We start from the raw sequence: 22,089 nt of genomic DNA on the forward strand, positions 1-22,089 counted from the left end.
TAACTTGCAAAGTTGCGCGTAATTTTACTTATAGGCATAAAAACCTTAGATGGCCATCATTTGGCATTCCCGAGAGTATAATTAAATATTATTAAGCTCCCGGTTTGTTAGAAGGTCACTCAGAGGTAAGAATTAACATGCTGAAGCTTTTAATCCCTTTATTGCGCAAACTTTCAATTAATTACGCAAACGACTACACTTATTCATCAAGTGGCACGTTTGTGAATATAAACATCGTGAGAGGTTATTTGGAAACTTATTTTAGGTATGCTAACACTTCCAGTCCTTTTATTATCAAAGTTCTCGATTTTTCGAAAAAATTAGTCCCTTAAATTCAACATTGGACTTTATTAGGGTTTATTACACGTGTCAATATATCGTTGAACGTGATTTTACGAGGTGTTACACGGATGGATCGTCGTTGCTGGCTAAAGTGTGTCAAAAACTTTTCACGCAGATCCTTCCAGGATTCAATCTGTCCGATTGGTAGGTTATCAAACCAAATTCGCGCTGGTCCGGTCAGGGTCTGAACGAACAGATGACACCATAGTGGGAGGGTCCAACCTCCAACCAGACCTGCGCTGGTAAACACTCTTAGGTGGTCATCGGGGTCTGTCAGCCCATTAAATTTTCCCACATTGGATAGTAATTTTGCTTTCTCAAGTGGAGCCAAAGCTATTTCCATGATGAACTTTGAATTTTCCGCTGCTTCCGCAGGGCGGTAAATCAAATCATAGTTGTGTTCTGCCTCGGGGTTATAAACCGCTCGAGGCCTGCACTTATTATAGTTTGGCTGCAATCGATTGAACACACTGGTATTTGCACTTAAACGATATGTTGGGTTAGTTTCGTCAGTGTGGGTGTCTTGTTGGGAACCTAACCTGTCATGGACCGATCGCCTTCGGTGAGGATGTGATCTACCATGACTTTCTCTCTGATGGCTTCCTGTCTGACTGTATTCATGTTGTGATGTGGATCTGGCGTAAACTTCTGTACCCCCGTAAGTTGAATTTTCTCGTTGGGAAGCATTTGCCCGAGATCCTGATCTTCGTGACTGAGTTGAGGGAACAGTCTGAGCACACAGCTGTGTGTATACTGCGTTTAGTGCCCCTTGAGACCTGACGTACCAGGATATTGGAGTTTCTCCTGGTGGCAAAATTGATTGAGCAGGGTTTACTGGTAACATTTCTGGAGGATCGTTTGCCCGGTTGGACTAAACTTCGTTGTCATCCGAGGCATCCTCTGGAATTCCTTCTATTTGAACATTGTTTCCGACGTTCGGTCGAAGACCGGTTTGTCGATGAGACGATGAATTTTCTGCCATAATAGAGGATAAAGGGAACTGAATCGAAACGAGATGAAAACTGAAAAAACAGAGGAATCGGTGGGCGCCAATGAAGAAACACTAGATAAATGGTCGAAACCGAAATATCTAGGGGGTTTGAATCCGCATAAAAGGTTAGCTTCCACCCGACTGATTCAGATCCGATTGACTTTCTTCTCCGATAACTCTGCAAAAAAGAGCACTGTTGCCTCGCCAAGGGGAGAAGGGGGTTCTCTCCTTGACCCGACTCCGGTGTGAGAATAAGTATTGGTAATGAAGAAGAAGATGATGTATTTAGTAAGTGTGTGTAACTTGTTTCATACCTGGGTTTTATCTCTTATTTATAGCCGGGAGTTATTTGGGCGGGAAACCTTGTTAGTGAAAAGTTAACGGAAGATGCTAACCCCGTAAGCGGTTACACTTCCTTCCGTTAAGCTTTCTGATCTGACGTGAGAGCACACGGATCGTGACTTAGATCGAAGGCTGGGAATCTGCCACGTGTAAAGTGATCAAGTGGAGATTTCTCTCCATTTGCATGCTTCCGTTGTGATTCCTGGGACGTATGAGATGGTGACACGTGTCCATTCGGTTGTAACCGTCTTGGTGGTGCACGATTGTATTCCTTCTAGAAGATTACTGCTGTAATCTGGTGTGTCACCTTATCGTGTGGAGACAGGTGGATAAATAATTCTCAAGTCTGGGTAAATAATATCCAAGTCCGGATATAAAGGCGGGAGTATTTATCTCAGGATTTTCATCCTTTGTTTACGGGAGAAAGCGCAAAGGTTTATGATTCCCTTTGGGCGCGCAAGTGTTGATAGTTTGACTGTTCTTTAGATCTCTGTTTGTAAGACCAGTGCGCGGCCGCGCAAGGTATAAGGTTTGATCAGTAAGGTTTTGGTATGGTTCCCAACGCCTTTTATGGGGTTTTTGGGACCTTACCCCTTCAGGGGTGGATTATGCAAACCCATTGACAACCCCTTTTGTCGATCGGGAGTCCACCACCCCTTTTGCTGATCGGGAGTCCACTTTTCTGGGAGAAGATGCCGCTTGCGGCAAAGGTGAGGGTAAGTGGTGGGGCCCAGTTCTCGTCAACCAATCACCCTTTTTTTTAAATTAGTTTGCCTAATCTCAATTTAGGCATCCACCCATTATGTTTTTTGGACAATAGACAAGAATGAGAGGGAAATTAATTACATGACACAACATGATTGGGTGGGGGGAATCTCAATGGGCATGCACCGCTTACACCCTCATGCAAACAAGTGTTATAAAAAATAAAAAGAAAATAAAAGGTTGGATTGTATTTATATTAGAACTTTAGGGGAAGGAGATAACAAGTAAAAATAAGGTAAAAGAGGTACGTTTAGGAGCCCTAATAAAATATTGTTCATGAATGTGTTAAGCTTCGGTTAGAAAAGGAAGTTACACACGACATCATTATCATTGCTTGTTGGAGTATTTGGAGAGCGAGGAATAGACTTGTTTTCAACAACAAAGAGACAAGGATAGAAGACATCATTATCGAGACGAAGCCGGTTGATTTCTTATAGTTTAATGGTAGAGCTAAAGCGAAGCCTATTTTTGTATAATCAGTGTAAATTTGTAGTTATGTAATTGTTTCGGTTTTTGATTTGGCGTCCCCGATTCTTGGGTGTACCGGTTTTTGATGAAGTTTACCTTCCTGAAAGAAAAAAAAAACGTGTTAAGTTACTAGAAACATGTTTAACGTCATGATTGACTTAGGGGACTAGGGGTGGAATCACTAGTGATGGATTCTATCACTCCCACTCTCCAATCAAATCATGACATGTCATCAACCATATTTCTATCACTAGTGATAGAAATGGACTAGGGGTGGAATCACTAGTGATGGATTTTATCACTCCCATTTTTTATAATTTTCAATTTAAAATTAGAAAATAAAAATAAAACACTAAATTATAAATTTCATTAAACCTTAAAAAAATTACATAACCAAATAAAAAAACAACTAAACCGATTTAAAAAAAACAACTAAACCGATGGCATCTCCCAACCCCACTTTGCGCAAATCGCGCGCTTTTGTTCGATGACAATTGACTTGAACGGTTCGTCGAGATGGGCGTGTTTTTCACACAAGATTTTTAAATCATTTTGTCTTTCGATCGTTTTCAAGTGTTCCTTGTACGCCTGCTCCCGTTCAACTTTTAGGGTCATCATTGTTTCTTTTCTTTGTTCGGCCATCTTGTATTGGGTCATTTTCTCCTCTTCGATTCTAAAGATCGACTCCGCCACCGCCTCCTTCCCTTTGCTTGACGAATCACCACCTCGTCTGCGTCGTGGCCTTGTGGGTGTATCTTCCTCAACGGGCTCGTCAAGGGGTTGATCGGGTTCGTCTAGAGGCTCGTCGTTTAAGTTCATTTGGGGCAAGTTATCCGACGCGGAAGTCGTGTAGTTCCCCGAATCGGATGTCTTTGTTCTTTTCGAACCGCCTCGATTTTTTGGAGCCGTAGGACCATGCGTGTCAACCAACTCAACGGGGACCCACTTCGGGTGATGTCTCGCAACTTGCCATGCCGCAACGTGTGGAAAAGTTCTCTTATGGTACGTTGTGCAATACATTTCGGTGGCTTGTTGCATGATCGTCGCCTCGCTCGCTCCACTTTGTGGGTTTCGGCTCTACAAAAAAAATAAAATGTTTATAAACTGTTTTTTATAAAAAAAAATGTTTTTTATAAACTGTTTTTATAATAAACTGTTTTTTAAAAAAAAAAAACTGTTTTTTTTTAACTGTTTTTAATAAACTGTTTTTTTATAAAATAAACTGTTTTTTTTAATAAACTGTTTAATAAACTGTTTTTTATAAAATAAACTGTTTTTTTTAACTGTTTTTTATAAACTGTTTTTTATAAAATAAACTGTTTTTTTTTACTGTTTTTTATAAACAGTTTTTATAAACTGTTTTTTATAATAAAAACTGTTTTTTTTAATAAACTGTTTTTATAAACTGTTTTTTATAAAAAAAACTGTTTTTATTAATAAACTGTTTTTATAAACTGTTTTTTATAAAAAAAAACTGTTTTTATTAATAAACTGTTTTTTATAAAAAAAACTGTTTTTATTAATAAACTGTTTTTTATAAAAAAAAAAACTGTTTTTTTTAATAAACTGTTTTTTAATAAAAAAAACATACCTTTTGAATGAAACAAGCGTTGAACTGGCTCATTTTTCGGTTCAAATCCGACCACTTCGACGTCATTTTGTCCATGTTTCGGACCCTTGCACCGGGAAGTTTCATAAAATGATTAATAACCCGTCTCCAAAACGCTTCCTTTCGTTGCTCGTTCCCGTGTTTCCTACTTTCCGAGATGTGCAAATACGCCTTCGTCAACGAGACCTCCTCCTCGCTCGTCCAAGGTTGTCGGCCGATTGGAACGATTTCTTGAACCTCAACATTTTGTTCTTCTTCCTCTTCCTCTTCCTCTTCCTCCGCTTCTTCTTCCTCTTCCTCTTCCTCGTCCTCGTCAAGAATTGGTTGTGGTTCACGTGGTCCATTCCACGCTTTTGCAAAATGAGAAATGAGGGTGTTGTCTTCTAGTAGAGGGTCGAGTGTGTGGGGTTGGGTTTGATACGTTTGCGATTGAAATTGGTGAGGTTGAAACGGTGGAACGAACGGTTGGTTATGGTACGTTTGCGATTGAAAGGGTGGATATTGTTGGGTTTGAAAGGGCGGGTATTGTTGGGTTTGAAAGGGTGGGACTTGGTCGGGTTCGTCTTGCAACCTAAATCGAGCGGGCTCACCAAGATTCGCTCGAACCTTGGGCCTTATTTTCTTCGTACCCGAACCGCCACCTCTTTTTTTCGATCCACCACCTCTCTTGCTTGAACCTTCCATATTTCTTGTAAAATAGTTGAGAGTTTTTTGAATTTTTTGTATTGAGTGTGAGAATTGTTGAGTGGTTTTTTGTATTGAGTGTATTGAAAATGTGGGTATTTATATAAAAAAATCAATATTCAAACGGTCAAAAAGGTTGGAAAAACGGTAAAAAGCAACGTTCAAAAAAAAAAACGGTCAAAAAACTCAAAGTTTCACGCGTGCTGGATTTAACGCGTTTAAAATTCCACGCGTTATCATGGAGGCGGCGGCGGTGTGCTCGGGGGTGATCACGCGTGCTCGGGAGTCCATAACAGACCGCCCCGAGTCCTCTTAGACCTATGAACTTGTGGGATCCATCTATTTCATACATAGGTTTGGAAAGAAAAAGTATTATGACAGCAAAAGACAATTGGCCGAATTTGCGGACTAATTTGAGGTGATCATCCGTACAACTGTACCTCAAATAATTCAACTCACTAAATTCTCGTTTTACCAAGTCCACACATGCCTTTTGATTTTATTCAGTCGGTGTCGTAATATCAAATTCATAATTATTATATAATATATAATTATGTTTGTTTCTAAGAAGGATCGGAACATGGTATGCTCAATATAATAAAAAAAAGTTTTATCTTTTACAATGTAGCCTTATCAAGCTTACGAAGCACACACGGTGTTAATAAGCCGAGTTGTTATTAGGCTAAAGGGTGTGGTCATGATCCTCCACATAGGTGTTATATCACCTATATATAATCCACCATCGAAAACCACTACCCTAAGGGTGTGATCATGACCCACAATTATCCTCTTTATTTTTTAAGGGTTATTGGATTTTAATAATCCTAAGTTTCACCAGTTGGCCGATAATAATCCCAACTTTAAAAATTCCCTCCAATAATCCCAACTTGTAAAAGTTTGGCCGCCATTGATCTTTTTCTAACATAGGTGCACTTAAATCAATTAAGGAGTCTCTAGGTGTAATTGAATCTATTGATGAGACCAAATTCTTATATGTTTGAAAAGGATCAATGATGGCCAAACTTTTACAAGTTGGGATTATTGGAGGAAAATTTTAAATTGTGATTATTATCGGCCAATAGGTGAAACTTAGGATTATTAAAATCCAAGAACTCTTTTTTTAATGTATTATTGTCTCAAATCATCAAATGGGAGAGCCCCGGTAAACGTAGTTCAATTCACGCGAACCACCATCAATCAAGGAGAGAGAGTGGTGTACCATTTGATTAATGGTCCTATGTGGCAAATAATGTCCTAACCCATGCCCCCCCCCCGCGCATAGCCTTAAGATATGTAAAGTATCTAGTTAAAACATATAGTCAAACTTTAAAAAGCTTCGAAAAATACAAACGCCAAAAAAGCTCTCTGGGATGAAATTGGGGTTTTAGAAAAAAACAGTTTTCGGGTATTTGGATTGTTATGGGGGATTTTAATGCGGTGCGGTTCCAGAACAAAAGGTTAAACTCTAGATTTGACCTGGTTTTGGCTCGCTTTTTAAATGATTTTGTGGAATCTAATGGGTTATTGGAATTCACTATGATGGGGTCCAAATTCACCTACTTTAAGAAAAAAAAAAAGGTATGGAATTCAGCAAATTGAATAGAATGTTTCTAAATCAAGACTGTTTTGATAGTTGGTCAGATGCTTGTTTCAAGGGGTTGCCCCGGTTTCTTTCGGACCACGCTCGTATCTTGCTAGTGACTGATCCTCTTAATTATGGCCATATTCCCTTTCGCTTCTTCAATTCCTGGTTAGATGAAAGGGGTTTTGAAGACTTGATAACTCAATTAGTCGGGGAATTTATGGGCCTGGTTGGTCCGTCCAATCTTTATCTTGCCAAAAAGTTGAAACGTATTAGAAATCATATTAAGATGTGGGTAAAGGAGAACAAGATTAAGAATGGGGAGTCAAAAGATTGTGCCTTTACGGACTTGGGGGAAATTGATACCATATTGGAAAGCCGAGACCTAACAGAAGAGAAGGAATGGACCCGGGCGGAATATCTAAAAAATATGGAGGAAATGGAAGCTAATGAAATTAAAGATATGAAACAAAAATCTCGTGTCAAATGGGCTTCCTATGGAGATGAAATTCGCCTTTTTTTCATAGAACCATTAAGGTGAAATCTTCTCAAAGCAAACTCCACAATCTCATAGGTAGTGCAACAAGCCGGTTCCAATTAAAAAAAAATGGTTTATCACTATTTTAGAGATCGGTTCAAAGAATCGATGGGTGTTAGATCGCACATTGATGGTTCGCTTTTCAAACCTCTTAAGGAGGAGAAAGCGAGCAACTTGGTGGTTCCTTTTTCAAAAGAGGAACAACCGACTCGTTTAATTGTCACTTTTTCGTGCTTATTTTGATTTGCGTAGCCTTTAGGGATATTTTCTTGCTTGATTGCAATTTGTGCCTCTAGGTTTAGCACTTTTTGTTTTGTATGCCCCGTACTCGTTTGCAAGGATCGCCATTATTTACAGCTTCTTTAGAGCCCGAGCGAGATCTTCACAAGTGCCTCACTCAGCGCCAAGAGCGCATGAAGAATTTTAGCGATACAAAGGTACCAATCCCAATTCCCACTCCCATTCATTTATTCATTTTCCGAATCTAGATATGGGATATGGCCCCCGCTAGGCAGACAATCCACCAGCACGCCAACGCCGGTTTTACAGGGGGTGATCCCGCCCTATCACTGATCCTGCTATCACCACTACTCAGAACTGGCAAATTCCTTCCCATGCTATGACTACCATCTCGAACACTACACAATTCCATGGTTTTGAGGACAAGGATGCCCAGGCCAAATCCGGATAAAAAACCGTAAAGTAAAATTTAATAAAAAAATCCAGATTTGATCATCGTTCAGTTGCTATTTAGCACGATTTTACTCCCTCGCCCTGCAACGCTGGTAGCACGGTTTTGCGGCCCCCGCCCAACAACGCGGGGGCTTAAGACTAGTTATTATTATACATACAACCATAATAAAAAAACTATAAAATATATATTATAGCATGTGTCGCAACCCCCGACCCCTGCCCCGAAAGCGGGCGACCGCAAGACAAACAGAGCCGGTGGTATCGGTGCTTATTAATTTGGCAGCAAAATTTAACATTAGGACCGTGGTTAGGAAATATTTACCAGAGTTTAAAACACCAAGCTTTTATAATAAATAAATGAGATAAACCCCAAGTTTTGTACATAATACATTTATAGGGATAAACCCTAATTATTGAAAACATAAACTCCTTTTTATTTAGGTAACTTTTATAGCCACTTCTTTAAGCCTTCAGTGCTTTCCAGCTGGCTTCTATTAGCTTCATATTAAGTTACCTGAAACGCATTTTAAAAAGATTTTATCAGCAGGAAATACTGGCGAGTGCATCCCAGTTTAATCAAAACAAGTTTTATAATTTTACAGTATTGAGAGCGATTACAATGTTTATATCTACCAATATACTCATTCAGTATTAGTCATCTCACTGAATCCACAATTCCATGACTGTGGTCATATTACTCATTGGCTAACTCATCGTCAAATAGTAACGGATTATAAGTAGTGTATACAAAACCCCACACACCGACAACAATTGTAGAACACATAGACTCAATCACTGTTAAGTATAATTGAGAACATATGAGGTTTTGTAAAACAGTTTGGTAGAAAAAAGAGAATGACTCACAAAAAGGGTTTACAAAAAGAGAATGTACTCATAAAAAGGGTTTACAAAAAGAGAATGTACTCACATTGTAGACTTAGATAATACTATAGCTTCCTGATGATTTTCCTAGTTATTATCTATTAAAATTAAACAATGCATACGTGTTAGTAAGATAACCCAAATCACATTAGCCATACAACACTAGACAGAACTCCAACGAACTGATGCGTTACGGAGCCCTAGATCAATCGGGTAGGGTAACAAATACGTGATCGGGGGTTATAATACTTACAACGAGGCAGAGCTTCGCTTTTTAGGGGTATTATTCCCGAGAAATACTTTGCTATTATAGAGACAGAGGAAAGAAAAGAATTTGAACGATGAGAACTGAGGCCTCGGCCTCCTTTTGTAGGCTAGACATAGGGTGGCTCGCGCCCCACGACTCCTTCTGCTATCTCCCTCGTGGCCCGCGAGGGACCTAGGCTAGGTTCTACCCTTGGCTAATCAGCTCACTAGACTTCACACGCACCTAGTGATGTGCAAAATGCAACATACAAAATACATCAAATGAGGCATAAAACTAACTCTTTTTAGTACTAATGTTGGAAAAACCGTGTTTCTTTCTTCCTTTTGAATTTACAGGACCAAATGAGCTTAAACGAACAAAAGGAGCAAATAAGCAGCCAAAACCAACAAAAATACAAAAAGAAGGAATAAACGTGACATGCTCGACCCCTTGGCAGCATCCACAAAGCAAAAACAAGGCAACTGAAGCCTGACCACGGGGCCGTGCTCAGATGGGCATGGGGCGTGGTCAGGGGTCTGCACAAAAGACAAACCTGTAGAAGCTTCCACGCCCACCACAGGGGCGTGCCCAGCTCAGCACAGGGCGTGGTCAACGCAAAGATATGCAGAATCTTGATAAATTTTGATAGTACAGATAGAAGTTGACCACAGGGCCGTGCCCAAGAGACACGGGACCGTGTGGGGCTCTTTGCTGACACTTGCAATTAATGAAGAAAGAGAAAAGGCTGGCCACAGGGGGGGTGCCCGCTGGACACGGGGCCGTGGCTAGAGCTCTGTGCATGCTATAAATAGAGGTGCTTGGTTCACTTCAAAGGCATCACTTGGCAAACCACTACTCTCCCACTTTGCCACCATTCCACCACCAGTACAACACCAACACCTACCACCATCATCTATCATCCATCTTTGGAGTGTGTAGTAGTCTCAGGATCCAAGATTGATTGTAAGGGTTCTTGCCAATCAAAGACCATGTTTGGTTAAGCCTCTTACATCATTTGGTGAAGACAAGTCTTTTATGTATTACTTTTGATTCTAATCTTTCGGCACTTTTTATTTGGGTTTGTATTAATGACTTTAATAACTAGTTTCTTATGTTGAAGGTGAATTTTCGTTATCATTTTTCTGTGGTGTGTTGAGGTTACTTTACTGTCTATATAAAGTAAAAGATTGCATCATTCATGTCTTTGCGGTCTATATAAAGGTATGTTGACCACCTGGTCGAGGGTTACAGTAATGGTTTGGTAAGGTTTTTGCCTTGTTGAATGTATAGATTCTGCAAGGACCTGGTTCAAACTTACTAGGTATTCCTTTAATACCCACTGGTATTGGATGGCGGGGGTGCGAATAGCTTGAACCCCTCATATGTAAACTACCATTAATACTTTAAACCAGCTTCTTGGGATTGTATCCTTGCTGACTCAAACCACTTAGCCAAGGGTAACGTCACCTTCAAAAGAGGGGCCTACCACTTTTCGCATTAATAACTTACTTAATTGTCTTTCAATATTCCGACCCTTTGGGATTGTATCCCTGCTGACTCAAACCACTGGGTTCAGGGTAACGTCACCTTCAAAAGAGGGGCCTACTACTATAACTAAGATAATCTCTTAAAAAGTATGAAAGTACGAAAATCATCAAATGATACATTAAAGATGAGTCGGATCCAAGTGATTCTATCTTGTCTATATGTTTTTCATTTTATTTATCTTTGCATTTTTAGTTTTATTTTTATGTTTTAAAACTTTCCTCAAAAAATTTTAGATTGATTAGACGTTGAGGATAAACCGGTACTAAAAGCTCTTGTGTCCTTGGACGACCTCGGTATCTTACCAACGCTACACTACACTCATGATGGGTGCACTTGCCCAAGTGTGTGTTTAGTGTTAGTAGAATATCGTGTTTTATAAATTTAAAACTTGACTAATATGTAAAATGGGCTTAAAATATCAATAAAAACATATCACGCTTTGCACTCACCACCTAGACACGTGGCGGCCTGAGGGCTCGCCTGGTGTTACTCGGTCGCGCCCCGCGAAGCCAGGGTGAACCCTATCGCGGCCCGCGAGTGACCCGCATAATTTGTTTTAATTGTTTTTTATTAATATTAATGTTATTTAGGGCCATTTATGAGTATACGGGGTATAACTAGAGCGTTTAGGGTGTTTTAGGAGGGTTGTTATAGCATGTATATATATTATAATTATAAATATTAATATTAATGCATCATAATAATATAGTCAACTAGAAAGATAAAAAATAAACAAATTGAACTCGAGTTTGACTCGTTAAAATTTTAACGCGTCAAAAGCTTGAGATTTATACATACGGCTTAAAAACAATTTAACCTCAAACTCATATAAGCTAACAAGTCGAGCAAAAGTTTTGTAACATTATTAGGTTCAAGATTTAGGGTTCAGCTCATTTACATTAAGCTGTTTATTCTTATAAGTAGTAAAATATAAATTTAAAGTTGCTATCAAATTTGATGTTTAACTAAAAACTATTTCCAGAGTAATGATATGTTTTACTAACTCGTTTCCTAGTATAAAAAATTAGGGTTATTGAATTTTAATAATTCTAAGTTTCACCTGTTGGCCGATAGTTGTCCCAATTTTAAAAATTCACTCTAACGATCCCAAACTTGTAAGAATTTGGCTCCCATTAATCCTTTTCTAACATATAAGAATTTGGTCTTCTCAATAGATTCAAGTGCACCTGTAGACTCCTTAAATGATTTAAGTGCACCTATGTTGGAAAAAGATCAATGGGGTCAAATTCTTACAAGTTTGGATCGTTGAAGGGAATTTTTAAAGTTAGGATTATTATCGGCCAACATGTGAAACTTAGGATTATTATCGGCCAACACGATATTCTGATATCGAGAATGTTCGTTTGGGGAAAATGTTTTGGAAATTGAAGGAAAAGGAAGGTTGAAAAACTCAAACAAACCACCAAACTATGACGTCAACATCAATTGATTTCCAATTGACGAACACGAATGTGTGAAATGGGATTTATTTAAAAGTAAAGAGAAAACTGAAACCGGTTTTCCTTGATAGCAGAATTCGTTCGATTTGATGGTTCTGAACACTACATAGACTGTCAGATCGAATGGTCATTAAAACAAGATTATAGGAGTGTTTGTATAGAAAGGGCCCTTTCTTACCTTTTCTTTTTATGATGGGATGATGCTATTATTGAAAGTTTCATAGATTGTTACCGACATTTCACATATTTCATTTAACGAATCTCATTTATTCAAAGAGAAAGAAGACTCAGCCTCTTGATAATCATTATGAACTTGAGAACAAGAAGCTCAACACTCAGACTCTTGATAATCATTGTGTTTTTTTAGCAAGCACGACTCATGATAGATGACTTGCACGATCAGAAGAAAACTCAAACAAACCACCAAACTAGGACATCAACATCAATTGATGTCCAAAGTAAAAAGAAATCTGAAACCGTTTTCCTTGATAGCAGAAGACGTTCGATTTGATAGTTTTGAACACTATATAGACTGCCAGATAGAAACCGAATATTAACTAAAAAAAGGAAATCCTATCTATATGGGTCATATACTATTATACGGCCCATATAAAGTTATCCTATACGACCAATATTTGTTTTAACATGGTGTATATGGGCCGTATAAGGTTATACGACTCGTATAGAATAAGATAAACTGACAAATGCTACGCCGACAGACTTTGTCAGTTCATTTTATTCTATACGGGCTGTATAACCTTATACGGCCCGTATACACCATGTTAAAACAAGATTTTACACTTTCTTAATATTAACACCTAATTAGCATATTAAAAATTATAGAATATGCAAACATTGAAACTTGAAAGGATGTTGAAATATCAAAGTATTCAACGGTTGTCCATTTCATAGGTGTAGACAGAATGAAAACTTTTTTTTTAATAAGCCTTTTATTCTTAATTTTCTTTATCCCTCTATCATAATAAGTTTATATAAATATTTTTGTAAGTAGACTAATTAAAATTAGAGATTCTTTTTTTCTAAACAAATTTACCTTAATATCACTTAAACTTTGAATTGATGTATTTTCTTATTCAACCTCTAATGTCGATCTCTCAAACGAATTAAAATAAAGATGAATAAAATAAAGACACTCTACTGGTTCTCTTTTTTTCCGAACATGGGAGATTCAAGAAAAGAATATTCAGATTCAAAAAATTCAAAAATAACGTCTTCGTATATAGATCACAAATCTTGCCAATTGAAATTTGAATAATTATGGCCTCACGATAAGCTGACTCGGTAGTCTTGCTCCACAAAATACGTTGAATAAGTTTAGCCTTTTTTTAGCTAATAATTATCAATGTGAACGTGCTCTAGAAACTACCAAAATCACCTTTTTGGAGTTCCATTGATAAAGAAACTTAAATATATGCTTTCTTACAATTATTCTTCACTAGAGTACTACCAAAATCACCTTTTTTTTTGTTGAGAGAATAATGAATTCCATTTGCTCCACAAAATACGTTGAATAAGTTTTAGCCTTTCTTAGCTAATTAGGCTGCATTTTGTGGAAGGGGTGAGCACCTCGCGCTAGCCGCGTCATCCGCCATCTGGCTCACGAGTATCACAACACGGTCAGGCTAGCGCCAACGCGAATGGTCAAACTGAGCATGGTAGCATGGGTGAGCGGGTGTTTTGGGGTGTGGTAGCTTGGGCAAGCAGAGGTTAACCACAACAGGCTCAAGTGAGAGGATGCGCGAGTGAGTAAGGTGATGAATAGGCTTCTAGTCAACACCATGTGTCGCAATATTAGAGGATAAATCTGGGTTGTCAAGTGAGCGACAACGGATAGTCTTATTAATGGGACCGTGCTTTATAAACTACCAAAAATCACCCTTATATATGCTTTCTTACAATTATTAATCTTCACAAATACTACATTGGTGTCTACGCAATGCAGTGAGAAACACAACACAGAAACACAAATACTGGTAAAACGTTTAATCATGTAATGATATATAATCACGTAACATGTTAATTTTGTATAATTAAAAAAAATATATAAATATCATACTCAAATTAAGAAGAATAAAATGCTTGTTTTATGCAAAATCATAATAAGAGTAAATTACAAAACTCGTCCTTTATGTTGACATCGGATTGCAAAGTGTGCCCTTTGTCTTTAAAAGTGACGGGATTCATATTTTATAATTTTATTTATACAACAACATTATAAACAAAAAAATGCACATTACATACATATAAGTTTTATTATATAACTTTATAATACTTATATACTTATATGTATAGGATCAAGATCAAGGGAAAACCCTTCCGAGTTGTGAGAACTCGGCCTTCTCGTGCGAGTTTTGGCCCCATTTTTTTCACAGACCTAGATTAAAATGTTAGAAAAGATTGCTGAAAAAAATTAAAAAAAAAAATTCGAAGTGGTGTTTTCCGGCCACTTACAGCAGCTGTAAAAAACTTATGATATATTTTTTGGAAAAGTTGATTTTTTTAGGATTTTTGGTATTTTTTTTTTTTTTTGAAAAAACCTTTCGTAAGGCTGAGTCTCTAGGTTCTCACAATTCGCGTAAGTTTTCATTTTACCCTAACCCTATATGTATATACTTCACAACATACAAAATATAAATACTATTATCAAATACATATACTAAAAGAAAATTTATCTTTTTCACAATATGAACATACTAAAATAAATCACTAATAGACAAAGTTAATGAAAAATAAAACTTATAAATTAAAAACTCGGGTATATATTTTGGGTAAATGAGTATGTGGTTTCGAGTAATCGGGTCGGGTATCACCTATTCCCATACCCGACCCATACCTGCGAAAATTTTCAAAACTAATTCCATACCCGGCCAAATACCCGTCGGGTATCGGGTATATTCGTCCCATTTGTGTCGGACTCAGGTATTTTTTCCATCCCTAGGGATGAACATTGAAACTTCTTTTGCATAAAGCTTGTCGAGCATGATAAGATCATGTTTTAGATGGGGATGAACATTGGGACTTCTTTTGCCAAAAAAATACCTTTTACAAGTGGATGACCAAGGTATTTGATTCAATTTCATAGTATATATTGGTAACTTAAGAGTTTTAAAATACATTTTAAACATCTTTGTAAAATTTCACTCAAATACAAATAAAGAAATTCTAGGTGCTAAAACATACTATTATTTCCAATTGCATTTGTATTATTTACATTTTACATGTTTAGAATTTGTCTAATATTTTTTTTATAAACACATACTTACATATACATAAAAAAATACTTTATAAAAATATTAAAATCAGAATTTTTATAAAATAAATTTAAAACTAATTTTTTATATATGTTTATATATATATGTGTGTGTTTATATATATCTATATATATATATGTATAATTATTAACAAATAATAATGTTTTTGCAAAAAACATATTCTACTATATATATAAGAGTATTTTTGCACTAATCAATCTTTATGTTAAATAATATTTTTTGCACAAATCAACCTTTATGTTGTAAAGACCATAGTACCCTCACATGCAAAGTATGTGAGGTAACTTAACTGAGTTTTTGGACGACGTTAGTTGTAAAGGTTATAGAATGTAACCAAACATGAACATAAATGTTGAGTTTCGCCGATTTCATAGTGAAAGGTATGAAGTTCAATTTAGGTATAACATAAAGATTGATTTGTGCAATTTTGTCAAAAAATATTCTGGTTTTACAAGGGTTTGAACCCGATTTTCAAAATAGGTCGGATTTTTCTAGTACCCATTTCGGCGGATGTTACAATTGTTTTTGAAAAAATTACACCATAAAAAGGAGTATGTTATTCTCTTTAATTTTAGTATTGTCTAAGTATGAGCAATAACTGAACCGTTAACCAAAACCGAACTTAAAACATATGAAACCAAACCCAAATCAACCAAAGACTTAATTAACTTAAAATCGATTTACCAAAACCTGGATTAAAACCGCTTATCAGTTTTTTTGTACCCTCGTTTAATAAAAAACAACTGAACCGAACCATTCATATTTTCATATATTTCTCGTTTTTATACTTTGAGCTCATGTATTTCATATTTTATTTCTTCATTTCATTTATTTATTCATCCATTACCTTCAATTCATATATTTATTCATCCATTTCATATATATACCTCAATTTCATGCATTTCTAAGCAAAAGTTTTAACCCAAATTTGGTTTTGGTTACTGGCCGGAATTAAACAAATATGAAACAAAAAACCATCAATCTAACAGAATAAACCAAACTAATTAACCGAAAACTAATTGGTTAATAAAATAGACTAACAGTCAGCCTAACAGAATAAACCAAACTAATTAACCGAAAAATCGATTGGTTAATAAAATACACTAACCGATAATTTCGGTTTCGATTGAGAATGATAATTGGAACAACTGAACAATGCACATTCTAATAGTGTTTATGTTTTCTGCCGAATCACGCAAATATTCTAGTACATATATAAATAATTCAAACTCATATCCAACTTTATATGTTATTAGATTAACCTTTTCTTTTAAAATTTGATGATAAGGATCCCAATCACAAAATTCCTAAATATTTGAGTTTTATGTTTGCACGGTTCCTAATCATCCTACGTTTCTATTCTCTTTTCTTCTTTTTCTCTCGAGCCAAGTACACTACAAAAATCAGCCCAGTAGCAGGCCATCCACCGCAAAACCCATTTGAGTTGTTGGATTTTTAAGTTAAAGCTTAAGTTATTATTGGTCCAAGTCCAAGTGTCCAACAACTCAAAACTATTTAATTATTGCTTACCAATTTGGATATAGGCCCACCAGTAAATTAATTGTCTAATTAGTTTAACTAGGAATTTTACCCCACGCATTACGGCAAGAGTTTGATTATCAGTATAGTACCAACACTCAGTATAGCAACCGAAAAAGATAACATAAAATAATTGGAAAAGGGACATCGAAATGTCCACGTATGTATAAAAAACACTAACAAACAAAATACTAAAATAAAATAATATATCGGTTCTGATAATACTGATAGCGGAAACAATATTGTTCAGTTGGTTTGGCTTCGGTCACGTTAGGGAGAGAAAAAAACTCTTTAAGGTGAAAAACATAACTGAATAAAAGTAAAAGTAGAGTGACTACATATGTATATCAACAAAGTTAAAGTAGATGGACTAAACATGTATATAAGCAAAGTTAACTAATGAGGAATAAAATTTATTAAATTGAGGGACTAAATATGTATATTAGGAAAGCAAAAGTAGAAGGACTAAACACGTAAATTAGCAAAGTTAAGGGTTAAAGGCATAAATTCTTGTGGCCAACCACAAAACGACACTTGGCTATGTCGGATTGGACATAGCCTTTTAAGTATATATATAATTAGACATTAATTCTGAAATCCTTTTTATTATATCGTTAGAATCTATCATTTAACCTCATTTTCTTCGTAACCGAACATGACATAGCCGTCTTGAGCTTCTTTTATCATCATAATCTTTTTAAATCTTTAGTTATCCCACACAATCACTCTTTACTACAAAATCAACAAAAAATAAACCAAAGTAGTTCCATCTTATAAAAATGTGTATTTTCTAAAAAGATGTAATATCTATAGTCTAAAAGCGTAAAATGCAATTAAAGATGTATGCTAAAATGTGGAAAAATATGCCTAAAAATGCAACTAACTGTGAAGTGAACCATTTTGCGAGACGAGAACGTGTTTTACGTTTTTGTAAGTTGTGATCAACCAAGTACACCCACTAGCTAATTATACTAACATGTAATGGCAAAATGATGAATTTTTAGGCAAAAACGGCTAGAAAAGGGGTCCCCAACGGTCAAAATATTATTCTCTTACATTCAAATCGGTCAAAACCGGTTTCACCGGGTCGAGAATCGGTTTGTGTTCGAAATCAGTTCGGGTCAGTTGGGAGGCCAAGTGGGGGAACCGGTGGGGGAACCAAGGGTTTGAATAGGGTTGGGACCGGTTTAAGATGAAACCGGTTTGGATCCCGAACCGGTTTTGGTGAGTTTGCCGATTTCGGTTTTTGAACAAGTTTTTTTTTGTTGTCACTTTTAGTCTTATATAAGAAGCTTGCGCCTCTATCAACTGCTAGCTAAAAGTGTGGTAAGTATTTTATCAATTTGATGCTTGAGCGTAGATATTAAACTCTTAGCAAAATACCATTTTATGTTCCTTTAATTGTTTATTTGTTCATGTGGCGTCATGCGTGGGTAGATATAGGGGTGTTTGGGATTGCTTTTAAAAGTGACTTTTGGAGCTTATAAGGATTTTTGAGAAGGAAAAGGAAACCCAAACATTATCTGAGAAGAACTTTTGAAGCATAAGGAATTCCAAACACCATGAAAAAGGACTTTCAGTACTAATTATGTCTTCAAAAAGGAGTTTTTGAGAAGTAAGGATTTCTCACTTCTGGATTTGAGAAGGATTTTTTAAAAAGGAGAAGTTGAAAAGGAATCCCAAACACCCTATAGTGACCAAGTTTATTAATTTGAAAATGTTTTTTTAAGCAAATTCATTTCATGACACTAAAGTACTCTTAATGTTGAAAGATGTCTAATTGTCTACTAAGAATCGTATGACAAACACAAACCATTACTTGCCTTTATTTTTGAAATTCTATTTTCATTGAATTAAAGAATTAACGAGTCACGTTCTGATATGTACCAATCAATTGATAGATAATCCGTTGAGTGGATCAAGCTCAAAAGAAATTAGCAAGAAACAAGAGTTGAGATAATTCTCTAATTTTTCCTTCATATAGAAACTTTAACATACTGACTATAAATAACCATACAAACACTAACACACTACTTGCTAAAATTACTCAATAAACCAACACCCCTATTTCCTAGTGATACGTGACATGAGAATATGGGTAACCCACTCTTCTCTTTATTTCCTAACAAACTAATTAACAAAACATAAAAGTAAATAAATAAATAACATAACACGTTGGCACACATCAATCCACCCCACTTAAACAATCCTTGTCCTCAAGGATTAAGTCGGATCATTAGCGGTGCACCACGGTGGCCGCCACTCGGTTCTCCCAGCAGCATTCGGAGCAGTTTTAGTGAAGCCCCACGGTGGGCGCCAGTCAAGGTTTGGGGTTGCTTTCGCTGCAGACGGTGTGGGTGATGATGCCCGTTTCACAGCTAGTGTCGGTACAACCGAAGGAGCTTGTCTTGGTGTTGGTGTAGGGACTGTTGGTTGCGGTTGGGTAGCGGTTGGGTAGCGGTTTGTGGTGGTGTGGTGGGAACGGGTGACACGGCTGGTGGTGTTGCGGCAGAAGCGGGTGACAGGATAAGTGGTGCAGTGGCGGAAGCTTGTTTCGGTGGTAGTGAGGCAAGTGGTGGTGTCGCGGCGGAAGCGGTGTGGCTGTAGGTTGCCCATCTTTGGGACTCCATTTTTAGAAGATTGGTCATCTCTAAAAGAGTCGACTCAATCCGACTAAATGTAACATTCACTTCAAGAGCGTCCATTGATGGGGATCAAGACCGCTCTGATACCAACTGATATGTACCAATCAATTTATAGATAATCCGTTGAGTGGATCAAGCTCAAAAGAAATTAGCAAGAAACAAGAGTTGAGATAATTCTCTAATTTTTCCTTCATATAGAAACTTTAACATACTGACTATAAATAACCATACAAACACTAACCCACTATTTGCTAAAATTACTCAATAAACCAACACCCCTATTTCCTAGTGATACGTGACATGAGAATATGGGTAACCCACTCTTCTCTTTATTTCCTAACAAACTAATTAACAAAACATAAAAGTAAATAAATAAATAACATAACACGTTGGCACACATCACGTTCCTCTTTGACTAAAAAAAGCTTACAAAATTATAATTTGATCATGTGATGTGTTATTTTAAGTTAAAATGAATTAAACTAAACAACTTTTACCAATCTATATCTGATAATAATACAAATGAATGAATAGTGCCATATTCATTAGACCTAAGTTGTTTGGTGATGGTTAGGGGTGTGTATGGGTCTGTTTGGCTTGGTTTTATCCTAAAACCATAACCATAACCGCTATGTCGGTTAATGGATAACCATAACCATAATCGATTGGTTATGGCAGTTATGGTTAATCGATTTTGATGGTTATAGCGGGTCGCTTGTGGTTGGTTAACCGTGTATTTAACATAGCTTAGATATGTTAATTTTTTAACATGGAATAAATTGTTATTGCATATTTGTATATGTTAGTATATTACATAGTATTAAAAATACATGTAATCTATAATATTAACACTGAATATTCAAATAAAGTGATGTGATATATTTCATAAATTCAAATAAACATTCAACCAAAACCGCAAAACAATATAAAATAATGCGTAAATACTAAAAATCTTTAATAAAAAACATCAAATATTAAAAAAAAAAAACTGGTGAAAAGTCCTAAATCCTATAAAGATTTATTACATGTCGGTTCGGTTCGGTTATGGTGGGTATGGAAACATTGATAACCATAACCGACCCGCTATATTCGGTTTTCAAAAAAACCATTAACCGACCCACTGGTTTTTAATTTGGTTCATTTTTTTTTGTTCGGTTTATCGGTTATGTTTCGGTTAACTCGGTTTTTTGCACACCCCTAGTGATGGTTATTTGACACATCACCCACACTTCACATGTGTGCTCATGTTGTTATGCATGTGATATATATATTGAGACATGCAGATGTCTACCGATAGAAAAGAGAGTCAAAGAGAGTCTGGGAACAGAATCCTGAGGGAGTGGCGGCTGGTCACCGCCCCTGGTAGCGGAGCCACGGCGGAACACGGTGACGCCACCCGATTTTGCGTGTTTACGACCCCAACCGAAGGAACAACGCCTGAGGGTTTAAGAGAGAGAGTGTCACACCCCGATTTCCACGTGTATCACCGGTGGGCCCGGTGGGGGATTACCGTGACGTAGATGGCAACAATATAGTCAAACCACACAATTATATAAATGCACAGCGGAAGCTTTAAAGATAAATATGTACTTCAACCTCTGGTGGTAATATCAAATATATTACAGAAGTCGAATGTATCCACAGCGGATCAAAATAATAAAATATTGTTCATTCAGATACGGCATCGAGTTTGCGAGACTATTCGTGATGCTTAGGAAGCTAATACCAGCCAATTTCGTATAGTACCTGCACTTAATCTTTTTTGGGGAAAATACGTCAGTTTACACTGGTAAATACATTCAACTGACACATTTGAAAATGTTTATTAAAATTGATTTGAATGCACAAGGCACAAACTCTTTTATAACTTGGGAAAATTATTAAAATCTTGTGAACGTATTACATGTTCTTTTATGCGTTCAGTAGCCCGGGTCGTGCCGGGTTAAAGATTAATAGACACACCACATTGCGTAAAACCGTAGTATAGAAACCAACGGCTACGTCTTTTAATTAAATGTCGACAATATATACCGGGTGTACGCCTACACCGGGATGTCGATGGTCGTGGCCATTTCGTAAAATGATGCCAAGGATATCCGGGACAACGGTCATTAACCCCCCAAAGGCTTTTAAGAAACAAAACTGTTTAAATGAGCCTATCACATTATTCAATTAACCACCTCAGCGATGGAAGATATGATGCTCAATCAAGCGGTATTATTATACCGTAACCCAAGCCCGTATAGGGGAAATAAGTTAAAAGTATTTACCTTTGCAAGTATTATTCCTTAGTTTGATTAAATCACCGATAGCTTTTACTGGCTCCTAATCTGGAACGAAGGTTTTAATTAACCTCTTAGAATCCTAACGGGTCTTTATATTGGCCGTAGCCTAGACCGGTTGGTTCCGGAATATAAATATGGTTTAATCGCGCGAAAAGGCGAAAACCGAGAACGGAGTG

The 22,089-nt window shown here is 36.7% G+C and overlaps 1 protein-coding gene across 1 annotated transcript; it reads right to left on the reverse strand.

Annotated features, from left to right (window-relative positions):
- Positions 1 to 3,330: 3,330 nt before the first annotated feature.
- On the reverse strand, positions 3,331 to 5,452 carry LOC110939937. Its single transcript, XM_022181502.2, has 2 exons — positions 4,500 to 5,452; positions 3,331 to 3,985 (listed from the first exon to the last, which is right to left on the reverse strand). Exons 1-2 carry the CDS (start codon positions 5,199 to 5,201, stop codon positions 3,341 to 3,343), a joined length of 1,347 nt encoding a protein of 448 aa, XP_022037194.1. The 5' UTR covers positions 5,202 to 5,452; the 3' UTR covers positions 3,331 to 3,340.
- Between the last annotated feature and the right edge of the window lie 16,637 nt (positions 5,453 to 22,089).

The sequence above is a fragment of the Helianthus annuus genome, chromosome 5, assembly GCF_002127325.2.
Source record: "Helianthus annuus cultivar XRQ/B chromosome 5, HanXRQr2.0-SUNRISE, whole genome shotgun sequence".
NCBI classification, from domain to species: Eukaryota; Viridiplantae; Streptophyta; class Magnoliopsida; order Asterales; family Asteraceae; genus Helianthus; species Helianthus annuus.